The sequence below is a fragment of the Malania oleifera genome, chromosome 10 (assembly GCF_029873635.1).
Source record: "Malania oleifera isolate guangnan ecotype guangnan chromosome 10, ASM2987363v1, whole genome shotgun sequence".
NCBI classification, from domain to species: Eukaryota; Viridiplantae; Streptophyta; class Magnoliopsida; order Santalales; family Ximeniaceae; genus Malania; species Malania oleifera.
The window spans coordinates 15126553-15147734 of record NC_080426.1 but is presented as its reverse complement, the minus strand read 5'-3'; the positions used below and the strand labels follow the sequence as shown (position 1 = coordinate 15147734).

General features: G+C 38.6%; 1 protein-coding gene and 1 long non-coding RNA gene across 3 annotated transcripts in view; both read right to left on the bottom strand.

Annotated features, from left to right (window-relative positions):
• Nucleotides 1-22: 22 nt before the first annotated feature.
• The window catches only part of LOC131165385 (uncharacterized), a 33434-nt gene continuing 12274 nt past the window's right edge, over nt 23-21182 (bottom strand). For both annotated transcript variants that reach the window (XM_058123125.1, XM_058123126.1), the window contains exons 3-4: nt 648-774; nt 23-494 (exon numbers count right to left, since the gene is read on the bottom strand). In XM_058123125.1, the coding sequence (XP_057979108.1) occupies nt 417-494; nt 648-774 (205 nt within the window). In that variant the 3' untranslated portion in view covers nt 23-416. The remainder of the gene's footprint in view (nt 495-647; nt 775-21182) is intronic.
• Nucleotides 3173-3741, bottom strand: LOC131165386 (uncharacterized). The gene is made up of 2 exons (XR_009139557.1): nt 3580-3741; nt 3173-3402 (listed from the first exon to the last, which is right to left on the bottom strand). It is a non-coding gene; the product is annotated as an uncharacterized LOC131165386 (long non-coding RNA).

Below are 21182 nucleotides of genomic sequence, written 5' to 3'. Positions count from 1 at the left end.
CATTCCAAGATTCACAAAGGTATAAAACAACCACAACGATTAATAGCTTTATTTTATAAGGCATAAGAATCACACACCAGCCTCCACAAAGTCATAAATGAGCCCACGAGAGCAGGGGACTAAAATTTCACCACACAACGCCTTTGGTTGTTCAGAATAGTCAGGAATATTAGACTACACAATACATACAGCAAATTTATTCTTTCCCTTAATGAGCAGGAGAGAGAGAGAGAGAGAGAGAGAGGAGAGAGAGAGGGAGGGAGGGGTTAATTAAGATGCAAGATCAGAAGCCTGATGCTACTAATTTTGAAAATGCTCAAGTAAATATATTGAAACAAACCCCACCCCCACAACCTCAAAAAAAAAAAAAAAAAAAAGGAGAAGAAGAAGAAAGAAAAGGCATAGCAAGCTGAATGCTAGGCTGACTTGCCTTCATTCGGTCTAGGAATTCTCTTGTACTCGTAGTCATTTATGTCAACTTTCTCCTTCAAAGCCTGTTGAAGACGAGTTGAAGCAATGGCCATATAAAGATACAATTTACTTCAATGATATTAATTTGGATAAAAAGAAAATATATATATATATATATATATATATATATATATATATATAAAATAATTTGGCAGAAGTAAGCAAATATGGTGTACCTTCAGCTCCTCTTCCAATGATATCTTTTTTGGCTTATAGGCATCTACAGGTCCAGTTCTCGATAGAGCCTTTCTTGTCTCAATGATCTCCCACTCTTGATCATCTTTCACCTTTGCTATATCCTTGCTAACCAACAAAGCCCCAACACATCATATTATCTTACAAGAAGAAGAAGAGAACAAGTATGAAAAGCCACTAAGCCAGAAGGATTAAAGAAGTGACTAAAAAGAGTAAATATCCTTCAAAAGGTCCGGACAAAGAATTTAAAACAGACTAAAGAACACACGAAGGAACGACTAATTATGTCATGATGGCAGGTGCAGCATGATAATAGCATGCACAATCCATGAATTACCAAAGGATGAGAACATTAAAAATAGTTCCAGTGGTTGATACTGAACCGCACAAGCTGTCTTTAGTATTTTGTTTTTCGCTTTTGTTTGGGACTTTGGGGTGGATGGGAAGAAGAATAACTCTAAGAGGGCATTTGTTAAAATTAAGCAATAAGCACTAAATGCTGAATTCGGTACGAAATATGTGAACCAGAATTAGAAGGAAAATGACCCGCTGAATGCTAAATAGTTTAGGTTGTTCGCTAAAGGTTTCAGCATGAATATTTTTTCACTATTTTAATCCCTAGAACACTTTGAAGAGAATTTTAAAAAATAAATAACATAAAAACAGAATTTATTCATTTATAAATAAAAGCAAGTGTATATAGTTTTTCAAGTTCAAATAAACAAAAAAAAAAAAAGGGACATTCTGTGTGTTGTAGAATTTTTTTAAAAAAAAATCTGAAATACAGTAAAAATTACAATAGAAACTATAGAAAAATTAATTTCCTAGATCAAGGGGAAGAAAAAAAACCAATAATTCTTCTTCAAACTCAAGTTCCCAAAAAGAGAAATTAGAAAAATTGTGTAAAATGACTAAGTAAAACATCTAACTGAACTGTTCTTGATCTAGCCTAAAGAGTTGAAGTGGCATTCATTGGGGGTTTGGATCTGTTGCAAGATTAACAAAGGCAATTTTGTTTCTCCAAAATTGCTATAAGCTTGGTCGTTAATGGCAGAATAATTTACCAACACTCTTCTACTGCTCTTCATTGAGGCAAGGCAGCACTTTAATGCAATTTGATGAGATCTGCCCTTTGTCATTAGATGAGACTTGAGAGGGCTCGCCTGTTTGTGTCATTAAGAGAGAACCGAAGATGAATGAAGGGTGAGGACAGATGGTCATGTTGCCTCAGAATGATATCAAGCATCATTCCAAACACTGACCGAACAAGAGGCAATCAGAAGGAATTTAGAAGTACAGCCAAACAGAGTCTCTTAAATATAAAACCCATTTGGTGTACCAGCTCTGTTTAGAGATCATTCAATGCAAACGAAAGGCCCTTAAATTCTCAACTCTTAAATATTCTACACTTCTCAAACACCCCCCCCCCCCCCTCCCAAAAAAAAATACTCCCCAACATGCACAGAAACAGAGAGCAAGAGCCCAGCCACCCTCTCAATACTATGCCCTCCTTCCTAGCTTCCCAAATCCATATAGAGTGTATGGAAGCTCACCAGCATACACACTTAGGAAGCGAGCATCTTCAATCCTGTTTTTTCACACTTCCCCTCCCTCTTTATTCATTACTCATGTCTCTCTAGTAGCTTGCCTACTTTCAATCTCCTCTCTTTTTGTCCATTGGAGGCTTACAGGCTTGAGATACATAATGGAAGGTAGCCCACCTACCCATCCTAGACCCCTCCTCAAGATTGGAACCTCATACCTTCATACACAAACCCAAGCTCTAACCACTGCATGTCTCCCAGGAGATGCCCCCTTTCACTCCCACCCAAAGCCAAATATATTGTATTTATAGGGAATTATTTAAAGCCCTATACATAATGGCCACATCCAGTAACCTAATCATAGTCTCCATCTTGACTTCTTCCCTTTACTTCGCCATCTCGTCTTCATTCTTTCTACATCCCTACGTTCATCCCAATCTTCAATCAAGCCCACTTTCAAGGTTCTACTTTGAGCCCTACTAATGAACTCACTAGGAGTATCCAAAACAAGATCCCAATGTACGTTATTTACAGATGATACTGTTTTGATTGATGGAAGTAGGACTAGAGCACAACCTAAGTCAGACTATCTGGAGGTTTTAAGATATGTAGAAATAAGAAAGAATATATGAAAGATATGGGTAAGGGTGGCAAAACGGGTGGACAGGCCGAGTCCGGGCGGGTCGCCGACGGGCCAGTTCATAAACAGCCTGGGTCATAAACGGTCAATGTTAAATGGGTCACACACATGCCACTCCTAACCCGTCCATTTATCGTGGGTAACGGGTCACCCATCTAAAAAAAATAATTCATTTTAATTTTTTTTTAAAAAAATTCATATAAAATGACATTTAAAAAAAAAAAAAATACTGCATCTTATTTGTTAATATCTAAATAAAAACATAAAATGTTGCTGGCAAATAATGCCATTACCCGAAGAAACAGAGTACTCAAATGGGAAAGTAGGAACCAAGAATGCAGTGCTATAACTCATCCAAATTGGATGAAGTATTACAAAACAAAATACAAACATCTCTCACTCTGCATTTTTCAGTGAATAATTATGAAAGGGTAAAAAATAGAAATAAGAATACAAATAATTACAACAAGAACAAGAAGGAACAAGAGTTTCAAAGTCATTGATCTGAAACTTCATTAATCCTAGATTTGATCCTCTGTAGTGCACCTTCCACTGCAACATCAAATGTATCTTTCTTAGCTCTCAAACCCAGCGAGCTCCCATCAGACTTGATATACATAGGTGAGTAAAAAGACAATCAAGCAAAAAAATAATAGCAAATCTGGTGCTTGCTGTTAGATCTTTCAGAAAATAAAAGAGGATCATAAGGAACATCAACAATAAATATACCTTAGGGTGCTAAAAAGATTTGAAACAAATTTAAGCCAGAAACTGCAAATCAAACAGCAGTTCAGCGAAACAGCCTGATCCTGTGCAAATACTAAATTGAAAAACTTGACTACCCGTAGCAGATCTTCATAGTAGGAAGAATACAAGAGTCAAAACTCTCAGATCCAGACCTTGTGACAATTCTGAAGGAAAGAGGAAAGATTATGAACCTGCAAAAGATTAAGATCCAAATTCTACACATTGCAAAAAGAATAGTCAAGCGAGATTTGCCTGGGAAATTAAGCTGCCGATCGGTGTGTGACGCGTGGCAAATTTCGCTGCTTGGTCCAGCGAGATTTGCCTTGAAACCCTTCAACTCCTCCTTTCTCCTTCATTTCACTCGCGAAGGGAAGGGACAGAGAGCAGCGAGTCTAGCAGGGAGGAGGACGGCAGCAGCAGCAGGTGACCGTTTGGGGATTTTTGCAGGTGACTATTCGGGGAGTCTTGCAGGTGACCGTTCGAGTAAAGCTATAAAAGGGGAGAAATGGGGTATGTATTTTACCCTAAATCTATTTTATTTGCATTGAATATTCTTGATTAATTTCCAGTATGTATTGAAGATTTGGAATTATAGATTCACAATTTAATATTTTGCTTTCGATTTGTTGTTTGGAAGCTGCATCCAGGAACCCCATATGAGGTAAGGTTTTTATTTCATTTTTTGTATTTTATTAAATTACAAAAAAAAAAAAGAAAAAAAAAATACAAATCTGTCTGCAGCTGTGTTTATATGATATACATACATATATACACACACACACACATATATTGTTGGGTTCAGCTGAACTACTGATGCTGATAGTAATCAGAAGGATGCATGTATGGTAAAATTTTTAAATTTAATATAAGTTAAAACAAAAATTTATATTAATTTTTCAGAAGCATGCACAAAAAATGATTGATTAATTAACCTTGGAGATAAAAATCAGCATGCATGAATGATTCATACGCAGAAATAAAATGCAGTAGGAGAAAAGTCAAGTGGATAATAAAAAGCTTTTATTATATTACGTAATATAATTTATATATCTATATACATAATTACATCATTATGTAAATGTTGATAGCTCGGATTGAATACAGATGTAGTTATGGTATTGGTGCCTCTCCTTTGAAACTAAACTATGTAATTATTTGTGTAGTTAAAACTATAATTTGGAAATCTATATATGTAATTAGGTAATTATGACAGTTTATTTCAAATATATATGTAATTACGTACCTATATGGACATAATTTGTTTGGTTCGATACTCAAACCAATTAATATGCATATTGTATTTGGTTTGATTTAAATGTCTGTAATTATATGGGTATGTAATTAAAGTATATACCGCATCTATCATTTGAAATTAAACTATGTACATGATTTTGTAATTATGGATAATTTGGTTTGAAAATGTATGTAATCACACATTTATCTATATACATGATTGGTTTAATTTAGATATGTAATCATAGTATTAGTTATGTCTATTATTTGAAATTATATATAATTTAAAAATCTATGTATGTAATTTTGTAATTATGGACAATGCAGTTTGAATATGTACATAATTGACAAGTATGCTGTAATCTAGTGTTTTAAATTTGGTATTAGAAAAGAAAAAAGAATTATTGATTGGATTTTAATTGAAAATGAATTATTGTTTCGAAATAAACTCATATTATGAAATTTCTTTTATACAAACATGTAGTTCAAATTTCTAACAAATTCTAACTTGAGAATCACACACCCAAAATGCGTAAGCCTCAACTAAAAAGGAGTAAAAAGCGTTCCTTTTTGTAAAAATGCGTTGTTCTCGGCATGTAATGCGTTACCCTTTTCCGAATATGGTATTTTAGATTGAGCCTCAATGCATTTTAAGCATGTCTTGCGTTGAGCCGAGCCTCGATTGAGCCTCAATGAATATACAGTTGAATATACTATGTGGGCATGATTAATCTGGAACGTCAACTGCATGATTGATGCAATATTGTGAAATGCATGCTTGTAGTTGATTAGGAGTGCATGTTGATTGAACAGAATGTCATCTGCATGGTTGTTTCAATGACTCGTGAATTGCATGCAGTAGAAACTCATAAGATATCTGGTACATGGTTTGTAATATGCAGAGGATGGGAAAATGTTCTATTTATAGACGGCATACTGCCGAATTTTTTATAAAACTTTTCTCACCCAAAATATTTGAAGTGTATAAATCATGTGTCGAATGATTAACAAACGTTGCATGCTAGACTTTATTTTAAAGGATTACCGCATAATTAATGCAGTCATGATTATAGTTGATTAGTTTACCATAAATGAAAAGAGTTGTTATGTGATGCGCTTACATATACAATCTTGTTTTTTGTAGATCTTTTCTATTTCCTAAGGGTCGATCTAAATGGTAGGAAGCTTAAGCAGTGTTCCGGTGATGATGTTGTATATAGGGGGGAAATTATCACCGGAATAGAAGGTGTTAGTTATAGTACTCAGCCAGTTCGACCAATTCGAATTGATCATAGGTGTAAATTAAATAAACTGTATTCAAAAATATACAAATATTTGCAAATTGATCCAGATCAATATGCATTGCGGGTGACCGCAAGGTACCCTATGTGAAGGTTCAATGCTACAGTCTTCTATGAGGTTGTTCACGTAACTGATGATTACGGTCTGCACATTGTATTAGATGCACACTGCGTTGGTTCAACTTATTTAACTGTGCAGTTATATGTCGAAACCATTCCTCAAATGGATGTCACCCCGGATAGGCAGTTGGGGGTGCACCCAGAGCATTTGGCTGAAGTGGAGGAAGAAACCCAACAAACACGCCTTATTGATACGAGTGCGGAGGTTGGTGGTATGCCTACAGTGGATTTCAACGAATGTCCGGGATTGCCGTTCGAGCCGTCGACATACGAAACACCTATTCTTTTTTTTTTTTTATCAAATGGTAAATATATTGATCAAAAGAATATTTACAATATACTCTAGGCATACCCAAGATCAAGGGGGAAAACAACCCCAATCACAATAGCAATCATTTTAAAGTTACATAGCAACCCATGCATACCTAGGTCCATCATGGCCAAAAAGCAAAAACATTATAAACCAAGCCATACATTTACATTCAACCTCCTACTCACAAGAATACAAATTAAACCTATCAAATACAACTCTAAACACGTGTCTTTGAATTACTTTTACCAACTCCTCAGTCAAGATGTCTTCTCCTTCAAATTTCTTTTTGTTTCTAAAGTGCCATAAGAAGTTGACCATGGTTGCAAAACCAACTCTCTTCCCTACTGCTTGTATTCCAGTTCCTTTAACCTCTTTATGTAACCATTTAGTCGCAGCTTTAAGGGTAGACATGAATCTAATCAACCCCAGCTAGTCTCTTATCCGACCCCAAACAGGTGAAGAAAATTTACAACTGAAGAAGAGGTGGTCTACAGTCTCGGTTTCTTCTTTACAAAAAACACATAGCCGGTCAACATCTTCCCCAACAAGCTTATCATTTGTTGATAATTTCCCTTTAATACCTAGCCGAAGAATAAAAGCATGTTTGGGGGTGCTTCCACTTTTCCATACCTCTTTTACCCAAGGGACATTGCTCCCTTTATTTCTCCAGAAATCATAACAATCATGTGAGCAATTTAAATCCCACCCATTTAGCAATCTGACAGCAGCTTCAGAATTCCCAGAGTGTTGCAATAATCTGTTTTTAATTTCTATCAACTTCTTAAACAGAGGAGAGTCACTTTTCATAGCAGTAGCTCCCCAAATATCAGAGCCTGTAAGGTATACTTGGTGAATCCACTTAGCCCAAAGAGAATCTTTCTTTGAATGCATATTCCACACAGTTTTTGTCAGCAGAGTTGAGTTCCAAGCATTTAAATCGAACACCCCCAGCCCCCCTTCAGATTTTGGGAGACATACCTCCCTCCAAGACACTAAAGGTTTCTTTTTCCCACCTCAAAGGAAGACGCTACACAATTTCACAATCTGATCAAGCACATTCTTTGGAATGGGAAAGATTGCTAGCCAGAAGCACTCAACCCCTTGAATAACTGAATTGATAAGTTCAAGCCTCCCTGCATTAGATAGTGTATGTCCCGGCCAGCCTTTAAACAGGTTAGCAAGTCTATTTACCAAAGGAGCATAATGAGTACATTTCAACCTTGAGGCTGCTAAAGGTATTCCCAAATATCTAAATGGAAAGCTCCCAACAGATATTTCAGTCAACTGCAACAGCTTTTCTAATTCCTGTACCTTCACTCCAGCATGGTAGATATTCGATTTTAGACAATTTGCTGAGAGTCCCGAGCAGCTGGAAAATTTCCCCAAGCAATCCATTTGGTGCCCAACAGATGATATATCTCCTCTTAAGAAAAGCATGAGGTCATCTGCAAAAGCAAGATGAGAAATTTTCAGTTTATCACATTTAGGGTGGAAATGGAAATCTGCTTTGCTTTCCAAGGTCTTCAGCAGTCTAGAAAAATACTCCAAGCAAATAACAAACAGTAGTGGGGATAGGGGGTCCCCCTGCCTGAGACCTTTCCTTCCTTCGAAAAATCCATGAAATCTTCCATTAAGAGATAAGGAGTATGTGGTAGAGGACACACACTCCATAATCCAACCAATCATATCTGGTGGAAAATTCAGATGTACCATCATGTCATTTAAAAAGGACCAGGAGACAAGAGTCGTATGCCTTCTTAAGGTCTATTTTAAACATACATCTTGGGGATATACGCTTCCTTGCATACCCTCTCACCAGTTCTTGGACTAAGTAGATGTTCTCAACCATACTTCTATACTTCACAAACGCAGCTTGAGCTGGATTAACAATGTGCTCAAGGCCAACTTTCAATCTGCCAGCAATCACCTTGGCTATTACCTTGTAGAACACATTACAACAGGATATTGGTCTGAAGTCATTTACAACAGATGCATGATTTGTCTTGGGGATAAGTGCAATGACAGTGTGATTAGTTTGCTTGAGCAATCTCCCATTTTCAAAAAATTCCCTTACTGCTAGAGTGAACTCCTCCCCCACAATGCTCCAGGATTTTTCAAAGAAGCATGCAGAATATCCATCTGGTCCTGGGGACTTCCCATCCCCAATACTAAATAAAGCACTCTTTATCTCATCATCGAATATTGGAGCCATCATCATGTCTTTCTGGCTTTCATTCAGGACTAGGCCAGTGGCAATAATCTGGTAATCAACTCTAGTGCAACGTATCTCCTCCCCCAGCAGCTGCATATAGAACCTCAAGAACTCCTCAATGACCTGGCCCTGGGCGTTAGTCCGCTCCCCATTTGCTTTTGTTAAGTTAGATAGAAGGTTCCTGTATGTATTTCTCCTCATTAGAGCATGAAAGAAAGCAGTGCCTCTGTCACAGTTCTTGAGGTATTTGCACTTAGAGACTTGAGCTAAGAATAATCTGTTAGCTTCTTCAAGCCTGTAAGCTTCCCCTTTCATGGCCTCCAAAGATTTCTGTAATTCTACATGAGCAGGATCATCATGCAGCAGTTGTTGAGCAGCTAGCAACTCATTCCTTGCCGTCTCTGCTCGTACTGAAATATGGGAGAAATGAAGGGAATTCAGGGCTCTCAGTGGTTTCTTCAGGAACTGGAGCTTCCTGACCAAACTTAACTGCCTGCAACCATGAAATACTTCCATCCACCCCTCCCTCAAGACTTCCATAAACTTCTGATGGTTTGTCCACATATTAAAAAATTTAAAAGGTCTATTCCCCAACTGCAATTCCTCAAAGAGAGAGACCATACAGACAGAATGATCAGAAACAGTCCCATGGAATTGGAAATTAGCATGTGACCATCACACGATCTAATTTACACCATACTTTGCCATTCGACCATGTGAGGAAACATCCCGAAGAGTTCAAACCAGTTAACCCTGCTTCATTGAAGCATTCTCCAATGGAGTAACCCCATTTTTCCTATCATCAGCAGATAAAACACAATTAAAATCAACTAACAGGATGCAAGGCCCAGAAAAAGACAAGCCAGTCTGAACAATATCATACCAAAGAGCTCTCCTTGCCACCAAAGAGTTAAAACCATAAATGAAGCTAACAAAGAATCTCTTTGCAGTCATAAACATTCAACAGAGCAATGGATAGCTTGGGCATTCATTTGACATACCTGGAAACACACTGTTTGAGGGTTCCACAACACCAAAATTCTCCCAGCTCTGTGCAATTCAAAATTATTCACCTGCATCCAGGATTTGAACTTCAACTGATAGCTTTGTTTCCAAAATGCCAAAAACATCTATTTTATTTTTCCTAATGAGATTCAAGATCTCATTTTGCTTCAGGGGTCTATTCAAACCCCTGATGTTCCATTGATGAAATCTTCATGGGGCAGGTTGGGGGCCAAACCCCCTTTTCTTGTTTGCTTGACGTATAGCTGCACTCTTCTTCCCATTCTTCTTATTCTTGACTAAAGTAAATCCCTCACTCTGATTGTCATTCATCTGATTCCCAGAAGAAGCCTTCAACCCAGTACCCTTACTAGTAGCACCCATTGCTGGCAAGGCACATACCACACCATTACCCAGGACACCAGTAGAGCATGTACCCTTTGCAGCATCAATCCCACCAATCACTTTTTTGTTGTTACCTTTCTGATTTCCTTCATCCACCAGTGTCTTTCCTGTGCCTGGAAACATTCCCTTTTCTTTCCTCAGCTCATCCTCATCTTCCAACACCTCTTCCACATTATTACTGTCATCTCCTAGTCTGGTAGCAAACTCACCAGACTTGCCTGGTTCCGGCTAGGACAGGAACCTATTTCCAAACTCTTCTTCTGGAAGAAACTCTCTTCTATCCTGAGACCTGTCATACTCCTGCTCAAGCAGGGGGCAATCACTCCTGTCTGTCATTGGAGAACATGGTTCATGGCCAACACAACCAGAACTGTGAGTAGGAGAGTCTTGCAGGCATTGGTTCTTCACTTGGACGCCACCAACCTCCACCTTCTCAGTAGGAAGTTCAACTACTACATTCTTACCAGGATCCCCATCCCTTGGTAAAGTCTCCTTCCCCCCATTACTCATTCTGCCATCATTATCCCGATTGCAGGGTTCCTTGAGGGGGTTACCCCCCTTTGCCACATACATTTTTGTTCTGAAGTGGATGTCATCTCCTTCTTCTCCTTACAGAAGTTGACAGTGTGGCCAATTGCTTTACAGAAGGAGCAATACCTTGGTAAAATCTCATAAGCTACTTCATGGTACAAAGGGTCCTCCTCATCTGGCATCATCACCTTTACACAGTATTTAACCTCCTTGGCCACATCAATCTCAACCAGAATTCTAGCAAAAGACACCCTTGCATGCATGGTAGTTAGTTTATCTGCACAAAGGGGTCTACCCAACTCTGAACATATCCTCCCCATAGCCGTCGGAGTCCACATTTCGATTGGAAGGTTCTTTAGTTGAACCCAAATAGGAAGAGTAGTTCTCTGTTCAGGGTCAAATTGGAACCTTTTCAGCATTCTTTTCATCAGCAATTGTCTTCCATAGATGATGTAAGGGCCCTTCTGCAACACATTCACAAGATCATCCCCATTTTGAAATTTAAATACAATACAACCTTCATTGTGGCTTACATAGTTAACCTTCACCTTCCATGAACTCGCCACATTCTTTAACGCTGCCTTCCCAGGGAATTTACCTACCAATAAGGCACTTGAGATATGAATTCTCCGGAGCAGAAAGATCTTCCTTTTGGAGACGAGCACCAGTTTCATCAGACTCAAATGCTGGAATTGGAATACAGCATTCAAGGTTACGGTTATTCGCCAATAACTCTGACCACGGCACCTTCTTGTTATTCTGGATTATTGTTCTTTCTTCCTTAACAATCTGAGCATAGCTTTTCCTGGCTTCTACAGTCTCAGTTGTATCTTTTGATTCCAAGGTAACAGAAACAGAGGGCTCCTCATCACCCCAGAATCTTCTCTGTCCCCTCCCCACTATCAAACTCTTCCTTGGTTGAAGAATCAGTTTCTACCAACCCCATCCCTTCAAGAAACTTTTCATTTAACACCAACGGGGCTTTGTTCTTCTCCAACAGCTGCCTCACAGATGAATCATCCCCACCTACAGCTTTCAGATCAGAGGTTGCCCCAAGCCTAAAGTGTTCCTGGAGCATGTCAAAAGGAGTAGATGGAGTGACCGAGTTGTCAATGGCCACATTCACCTCCTCCAACTGTCCCTTCTGTGGAGATTTCTCTCTTACCAGGTCCTTTTCACAGTCAGACCTGGAAATAACCGGATCTTCCCCACCAGTCGAAGAACCCAGAGAGGCATGAGAAGCACCCCCCAGTTTCCTACATTCATCCAAAGGCTCCGACGAGGATTTCAACTGGTTTCCTTCACTCTGGCTGTGGTCTCTCTCTGGAGACTCTTTTATATTCGGCCAGAATTTCTTCATAGCTTCTATTGTTCCATGCATGTCAATTCCCACACTTAACTTCAATAAATCTCAGCATATATTCAACCTCTTCCTTCCTCTCAGCTATATGCGTAGGGTTACCAGCAACCCTAGGACCACCCCGACCAGCCATGGATGCTCAGAGATTCAGATTTTCAAAAACCTACATAGGCGGGAAACTGACTTTCCACACCCGAGCCTTCAACCTCCACTCACCCAGCAATCAGTCCGATAACCTTCAACAAAGCCCAATCTCATTTCGAATCAGCACCAGCCGAACGAGATTGAAGGAGATTGAGGATGAACACATCCCCAACACACACGGCATGCACCTTCCTAGAGAGAAGGGAGAGTTTCTCTCTCTAACAAGTCGTAGAGGCTAGCTTATGAAACACCTATTCTTGACACGAGAATGATCGGGGAGGTTGTGAAGAAGTTCCGACAAAGGGTCTAGGATCGTTGTTCGCCATTGCGGACGACGCATTAGACGAGGGGATAAACATTATGAATGATGTTAATTTTCAAGATGATGACACGTAGGAGCAGGAAATGGATGAAGGGTTAAATGAGTTCCCCAATGACGTGAACCCACCCCCCTATGAAACGAATGCTGCCACGTACGACGCCCAGTTTATTGACGTAGATGCTACAAATTTAACTGCAGAAGAGGAGCTTCCTATACAGGCGACTCGTTGGGATAAATCCTTTGAGCTGAGTAAGGGGATGCTATTCAGGTCGAAAGATCAGTTGATAGCGGCAGTGCGAATGTATCACGCTCGAATCCACCATGACTTCCACGTTGTGCGATCTACCCCAGTGTTATGGGTTGTTAAGTGTAAGGAGTTTGATTGCGGATGGAGAGTGCGTACAATGTATCGAATGAAACACCAATTATTCGAAATCACCCAATATGGTTGTAGTAACCCGACCCCGAGAAAATAATAATAATAATAAAATAAATAAATAAAATTAAAATAAATAAATAAATAAAGAGATATTTTGGAGAAGATATTTTGAAAAGAGATATTTTGAGATATTTATATATAAATATCTTGGAGGAGATATTTATTTAGATTACTTAATGGCTAAGTTAGGATTTATTCTATAAATTCTCTTATTCTCTCTCTCCTTCTCATTCTCTCTCTCTCTCTAAGATCCTTCGCCGTTCGTCGTCCGTTTCCAAAAACAGAGGGTACTGCGTGGATCAGAAGAGGAAACTCTACACTTCTAGTGGATCAGATCGTCGTTTCGGAGAGTTTCGGGTTTTCCCAAGAATCGAGGTAAGAATCTGATCCTAATTTTGATTGGATATTTGGATAGCAGTAGAAAACATAGGAAGGTTATGTTATGTGATTTTAGGTTTTCGGGATCTTAGGTTGTCGATTTGGACCGTTTTCATACGAACTTTCATTTTGAGTATAAGGTAAGGGGAATTTGATTACAACAGCTATTTTGGAAAACTAAACCGCTAAAAAGTTAGTTTATGTTATTATCTATGATTTAACTGCTTATTTGTGAAATTCTACCGAGCAGAGATGCCGGTTTGACGATTTTACGATTTTTGGTAAAAACGAGGTTTTCGACGTGTAATCTCCAAAATTTTACAAACATCATTTATTTGTGTTTATACTATAGTAGGAGAGGCTCGAATCCTTTATTTATTCAGTTAAACTATGTATATTGAATTTCTATCATTTAGCGGGTTTTTGTATTAAACTTGTGTGATATATGTTGATATGGGAATGAATGGATTTTCTATACTATTGATATAGAATATGGGAACGAAGTTCCAAATTTGTTATACTGATAATGTGAATAAACAGAGGCTGGTGATACACCAAGCCGCATCAGTAAACAAAGAAGGGTAAACTGAGTGGAAAGACACCGGTTTGAACCCAATGCTATTATGTGAATTTGTGAAAAATACTAGAAATGCGCAGGTTATCATATTTGTATAAATTGAATTTATGATACACGAAACCACAACTTGAGAGTCCTGGGAGGGTTGAAAAATACTTTCTTTGTAGGGTGAAATGAAACCACTATTATATGATACGGCACGATATCGTAGCTAGATGTACACGTGTAACCACACATATTAAACGATGTGGGTACCAAGATGGTCGGCTAGCAGGGTGAAACCATTGGCTGATATTGGGCCAATGGGGGCAGTCGGATCGTATGTAGGTACTCGGTAGTGTCTGCACGAACAGGGCATTGGATGAGTACCAGTGCACAACCCGAGCCACGGGGTAAAACTAGTTATAGAGATATTTTGCTGTTGGTCATCTGATAAAACATTAAATGGTCGAAAGACAGATGTGGGAATTTTGTAATATGAATAATGATATACCTTATGCATTACTGTATTGAAAATATTTGATTTATATTCCAAATGTTGAATGAAAATATGCATGTATGCAAAAGAGGTGTCTCACCCTATCTTACAACCTTTGTTTTCAGGTCCGTCCGTGCGTCAGTCCTAGTAGATAAAGGGACTGGGGAGGTTATTTTGGTTAGCTTACGTAAGCATATAAATCTTGTATTAAACTTGATGAAAGTCCTTTTTGGAGGGTTGTAATATGACGATTATTCTAAGTCCGAATATATATAAATTATGGATGTATTAGTAAACTCTGGTATAAGGCTAGTAGAAATCCCAATGGATGTTTATGTTTTTCCGCGACATTTACACCATGATTATGTATGTTTTACACCCGTATGTCCCTGTTAAGGACGGGTTGTTTCCATATCTTGAACAGGTATAGGTATTATGTATGAATGAGTGACACCTGGGTCCATATAAAGGGCCGGGTCGTTACAATGGTGGTTCGCATACGTGTTTAAACGAACTTTTCTCGCAGGACCATAACCAAATCACATGATCCCTCATTGCTAGGGAGAAAGTGAATATGATAAGGAAAGATGCGTCGGCATTGATCACCACATTGAAAGAGTTCATAGATCGTTGCATCGGCTATTCGATCTCATATAAGAAGGTTTGGTTGGGCAAACATAAAGCAATTGCCCAAGTATTCGGTGATTGGGAGATGTCCTACCAAATGTTACCGAAGTGGATGGAAGCGAAGTGCGCGTACAATTCTGAACTATAGTCAAGTGGAGGTGGACTCCTGTTCTAGGTAGCGAGAACACTGCAACATTTGTATCCGTATTTTAATTGTTTGCAGCATCTATTCAGGGTTTTCGTCACTACCCTCTCGTCATATGTGTGGACGGGACACACTTGTATGGTAAGTACAAGGGCAAACTCCTAATTGCGACGTGCTCGGATGCAAATAAGCAAATATTTTCCCCTGCATTTGCCCATCCAAGAGGAAAGTATGGACACCTGGAATTGATTTTCTATGTTGTTTTCGTTCCATTACCAATAGGAATGGCATTTGTCTTATATCAGATCGGCATCCAGGAATTCTCGCTGCAGTGCAATGCAATCCTGATTGACAACCACCACGTGCCCACCACTGATTCTGCCTTCGACATGTGGTCAGCAACTTTAATACGAAAGTACGGAGTGTCAATCTTAAGCGTATGGTTGAGCAAGCGAGAAGGGAACATCAGATAAGAAAATTTGACAAGTGAATGGAGAGGATATTCAATGAGGGTGGAGAACCAGCAAAGTCGTTTTTCGATCAGATCCCTCCTCCTATGTGGACTCAATGCCACGATGGTGGAAGGAGGTATGGGAACATGACCACTAACCTTGTGGAATATTTCAACGCCATCCTGAAAGGCGCTCGTAGCCTCCCAATAACGGCCCTTGTACAGTTAACATTTTATTGCGTTACACATTATTTCAATATCCGACAGGAGGCTACTCGTAACGCAATATCTGGAGGAAATGCATTCACTCCGCATATCCTGCTAGCGATGGAAAGAAGGAAGCTGAAGGCGACCGGACATCGAGTCGATGTGATTTGGTTATGGTCCTACGAGAAAAGTTCGTTCAAACACGTGTGTGGACCACCATATTGGGTGATTTCAAATAATCGGTGTCTCATCCGATACATTACACGCACTCTCCATCCGCAATCGAACTCCTTACACCTAGCAACCCATAACACTGAGGGTAGATTGCACAACGTGTAAGTCATGGTGGGTTCAAGCGTGATACAATCGCACTGCCGCTATCAACTGATCTTTCGACCCGAATAGCATCACCTTACTCAGCTCAACAGATTCATCCCAACGAGTAGCCTATATAGGAAGCTCCTCTTTCGCAGTTAAATCTGCAGCATCTACGTCAATATGGCCGTACATCGGAGGTTCGTCCATAAATTGGGCGTTGTACGTGGCATCATTCGTTTCACAGGGGGGGGGGGGTTTCACATCATCGAGGAACTCATTTAACCCTTCATCCATTTCCTATTCCTACGTGTCATCAACTTGAAAATTAACATCGTTCGTAATGTTTATCCCCTCGTCTAATGTGTCATCCGCAATGGCGTACAACGATCCTGGACCCTCTGTTTGAACTTCTTCACAAACTCCCCGATCATCTGTGTCAAGAACAAGTGTTTCGTAAGTCAGCAACTCGTACGACGATCCCGGACATTCATTGAAATTCACCGTAGGCATACCACCAACCTCCGCACTCATATCAATATGACGTGTTTGTCGGGTCTCTTCCTCCACTTCAGCCAAATGCTCCGAAGGTGCCCCCAGTTGCCTATCCGAGGCGACACCCATTTGAAGAATAGTTTCGACATATAAATGCACAGTTAAATAAGTCGAACCTACGTAGTGTGCATCCAACACAATGTGCAGACCGTAATCATCAGTTACGTGAACAGCCTCATAGAAGACTGTATCATTGAACCCTCACATAGGGTATCTTGCGGTCACCAGCAATGCATATTGATCTGGATCAATATGCAAATATTTGTATATCTTCGAATACAGTTTATTTAATTTACACCTATGGCTAATTCAAATTGATCGAACCGGTTGAGTACTATAACTAACTCCTTCTACTCCGGTGATAATTTCCTCCCTATATACAACAACACCATCACCGGAACACTGCTTAAGCTTCCTACCATTTAGATCGACCCTCTAGAAATAGAAAAAACCTACAAAAAACAAGATTGTATATGTAAGCGCATGCCATAACAGCTCTTTTCATTCATGGTAAACTAATCAACTATAATCATGACTACATTAATTATGCAGTAATCCTTTAAATTAAAGTCTAGCATGCAGCATCTATTAATCATTCGGCACATTGTTTATAAACTTCGAATATTTTGGGTGGGAAAAATTTTATAAAAAATTCGTCGGCATATCATCTATAAATAGAACATTTTCTCATCCTGCATATCACAAACCATGCACCAGATATCTTATGAGTTTCTACTGCATGCAATTCACGAGTCACTGAAACAGCCATGCAGGTGGCATTCTATTCAATCAGTATGCACTCCTAATCAACTACCAGGATGCATTTCACAATATTACACCAATCATTCAGTTGACGTTCCAGATTAATCATGCCCACACAGTATATTCAACTGTATATTTGTTGAGGCTCGCCTCAACGCAAGGCATGCATAAAACGCATTGAGGCTCATTTCTAAAATATCATATTCGAAAAAGGGTAACGCATTACATGTTGAAGCCAACGCATTTTTACAAAAAGGAATGTTTTTTGCGCCTTTTTAGTTGAGGCTTACACATCTTGGGTGTGAGATTCTCAAGTTAGAATTGGTTAGAAAATTTGAACTACATGTTTGTAGAAAAGAGATTTCATAATATGAGTTTATTTCGAAGCAATAATTCATTTTCAATTAAAATCAAATCAATAATTCATTTTTTTTCTAATATCAAATTTAACACGCTAGATTACAGCATACTTGTCAATTATGTACATATTCAAACTGCATTGTCCATAATTACAAAATTACATACATAGATTTTTAAATTATATATAATTTCAAATAATAGACATAACTAATACTATGATTACATATCTAAACCAAACCAATCGTGTATATAGATAAATGTGTGATTACATACATTTTCAAACCAAATTATCCATAATTACAAAATCATGTACATAGTTTAATTTCAAATGATAGATGCGGTATATACTTTAATTACATACCCATATAATTACAGACATTTAAATCAAACCAAATACAATATGCATATTAATTGGTTTGAGTATCGAACCAAACAAATTATGTCCATATAGGTACGTAATTACATATATATTACATATATAGATTTCCAAATTATAGTTTTAACTACACAAATAATTACATAGTTTAGTTTCAAAGGACAGGCACCAATACCATAACTACATCCGTATTCAAACCGAGCTATCAACATTTACATAATGATGTAATTATGTATATAGATATATAAATTATATTACATAATATAATAAAAGTCTTTTATTATCCACTTGATTTTTCTCCTACTCATTTTATTTCTGCGTATGAATCGTTCATACATGCTGATTTTTATCTCCAAGGTTAAGTAATCAATCATTTTTAGTGCATGCTTATGAAAAATTAATATAAATCTTTGTTTTAACTTATAGTAAATTTAAAAATTTTACCATACACACGCATCCTACTAATCACTATCAGCATCACCAATTCAGCTAAACCCAACAATATATGTGTGTGTGTGTGTGTGTGTGTGTGTGTGTGTGTGTGTGTGTATCATATAAACACAGCTGCAGACAGATTTGTTTTTTTTTTCTTTTTTTTTTTTGTAATTTAATAAAATACAAAAAATGAAATAAAAGTCTTACCTCATATGGGGGTTCTGGATGCAACTTCCAACCAACAAATAGAAAGCAAAAATACTAAATTGTTAATCTATAATTCCAAATCTTCAATACGTACTGCAAATTAATCAAGAATATTCAATGCAAATAAAATAGATTTAGAGCAAAATACATATCTCATTTCTCCCCTTTTATAGCTTACTTGAATCGTCGCCTACAAAACTTCCCAAACGGTCGCCTGCAAAAAATCCCCGAACGGTCACCTACTGCTGTTGCCATCCCTGCTAGACTCGCTGCTCTCTATCCCTTCCCTGTGTTCGCGAGTGAAGCGAAGGAGAAAGGAGCTGAAGGGTTTCAAGGTAAATCTCGTTGGACCAAGTAGCGAGATTTGCCACGCATCACACACCGATCGGCAGTTTAATTTCCCAGACAAATCTTGCTGCTTGATCCAGTAAGATTTGCTTTGACACGCGTCAACACCTGAGTGTCTGGCCCCTTTAAAATTCGCTGCTTGGTCCAACAAGATTACGTGAGTCATTCTGGGAAATATTTTCCCAAATATGGTATTATTTAATATCTTATTTAAAAATAAAGATAAAAAGGGAAAAAACTCAGCAAGAGGGACTGAGGGAGGCAGCCATAGGACTGAGAGAGTGAGAAGAGAGGAGAGGAGAGGAGAGCCGAGAGTCAAGGCCCGCGTGAAAGGCAGAAAGGAATTAGGAGGATTAGGGTTTTTTGTGTGGGTGGGTGGGTTATGAAGTATATAAAGGATCCAACTAAACGGGTCACCCATCGGATGACCCGACCCAAACCCAGTTGAACCAGTTTATATACAGGTCAACCCGTGACCCGCCCATTTATTAAACAGGTCGACTTCCCTAAACCCAAACCCGTTTTAAATGTCAGGTCATGGGTGACCCGACGAGTCATGACCCATTTTGCCAGCCCTAGATATGGGGTGAAGAATATTAGAGAAAAAATTAAACTTGATGGTTAAGAAATTAATAGCACCAATATATTACCTTGGATCTATTATGCAAGAAAAAGGAGAAATCGAAGAGGATGTACTACATATTACATAAAGCTAAAGCAATTAGGTAGAGAGCTTTAAGCATGCTATTAAATAACATGAAATTAAATAGCGAGAACGAATTTTATAACTTTTAAGTTGCCCAAGGAAAATGGCCTCGATCGTGTGAATTGGCAAAAAATGATTCATGTAATTGATCTCACTTAGTGGGGAGTTCAGGCTTTGTTTGTTTGTTTGTTCTAGTCTAGCTCGCTTTCAATCTCACCTGTTAGCAAAAATTAGGGTTTCAAACCTTAAACAACTTATGTGACCTTTGGTTCGAGGTATAATAATGCCTTCCAGTCTTTTTGATTTCAGGAATCATGATACCCAAAATTTTCTGGGAATATAAGATTCCCATGTTTGATTTGGGAACATAATTGTAAAAACTCGATCCGTGAGATCTAGAATAAATAAATAAGGAAAGGGCAAAAACAGAAAATTGAACAGGCTTCGTCGACGAAGCCAAAGTTCGTCAACGAAGGCCCTTCGATTGCTCGGCGACGAAATGCAGAGGCTCGTCGACAAGGAGAAGCCGAGGGGTTTCAAGAAATCCGGAAATCTCAGGCTCGTCGACGAGGCCACCGCTACGTCGACGAAGACGCCGCCTTGTCAACGAGGTTGGTTGAGTCAAAGGTGTTATAAATATCTTTTTCCATTGCTTTGAAGCTAAGTTATCAAAATCCTCTCTCTCTCTCTAGGAACTCGAACTCCACTCTCTCTCTCTAGATTTCTTCGCCATACGTTGTTAGAATCGACGATCCAACGTTACAACGAGGATCAGGGAAGGATTTTCTTCGAGATTTGTGGAACGGATCTTCGTTTCGAGCGTTTTCGGGATTTGACCCAAAATCGAGGTAAAGCTCGGTTTTCATTTCCATTTTGGTAGTTCTGTAGAAAATAGAATTGTAAGTATATTTTGTACTGTGATTTATAGATTTTGGGAACTCGGTTCGCTATTTAGGAGCCGTAGAGTTTGGGTTTAGATTTTTGGGGAAAGGTAAGGGGATTCTGTTTATATCGGTTATTTTCGAAATTGGATTCGATAGAACTGTGGTTCACAGTCCTGTGTGTGTTTTGACTACTCATTTGGGGAAATCTAACGAGTGGAAATTACGGTATTTCATGTTACAATTTTGGGAAAAAAGGGGCATTGGGTTGCATCTCTAGTTTTGTTGGAAAACCGTGGATATATTGTGATATATATATTGTGTTATGGAGATGGCTATGCCTTAACTTGTTTAAACTGTATTTTTGAAAAATCATGATTTTTAGATTTACCAAA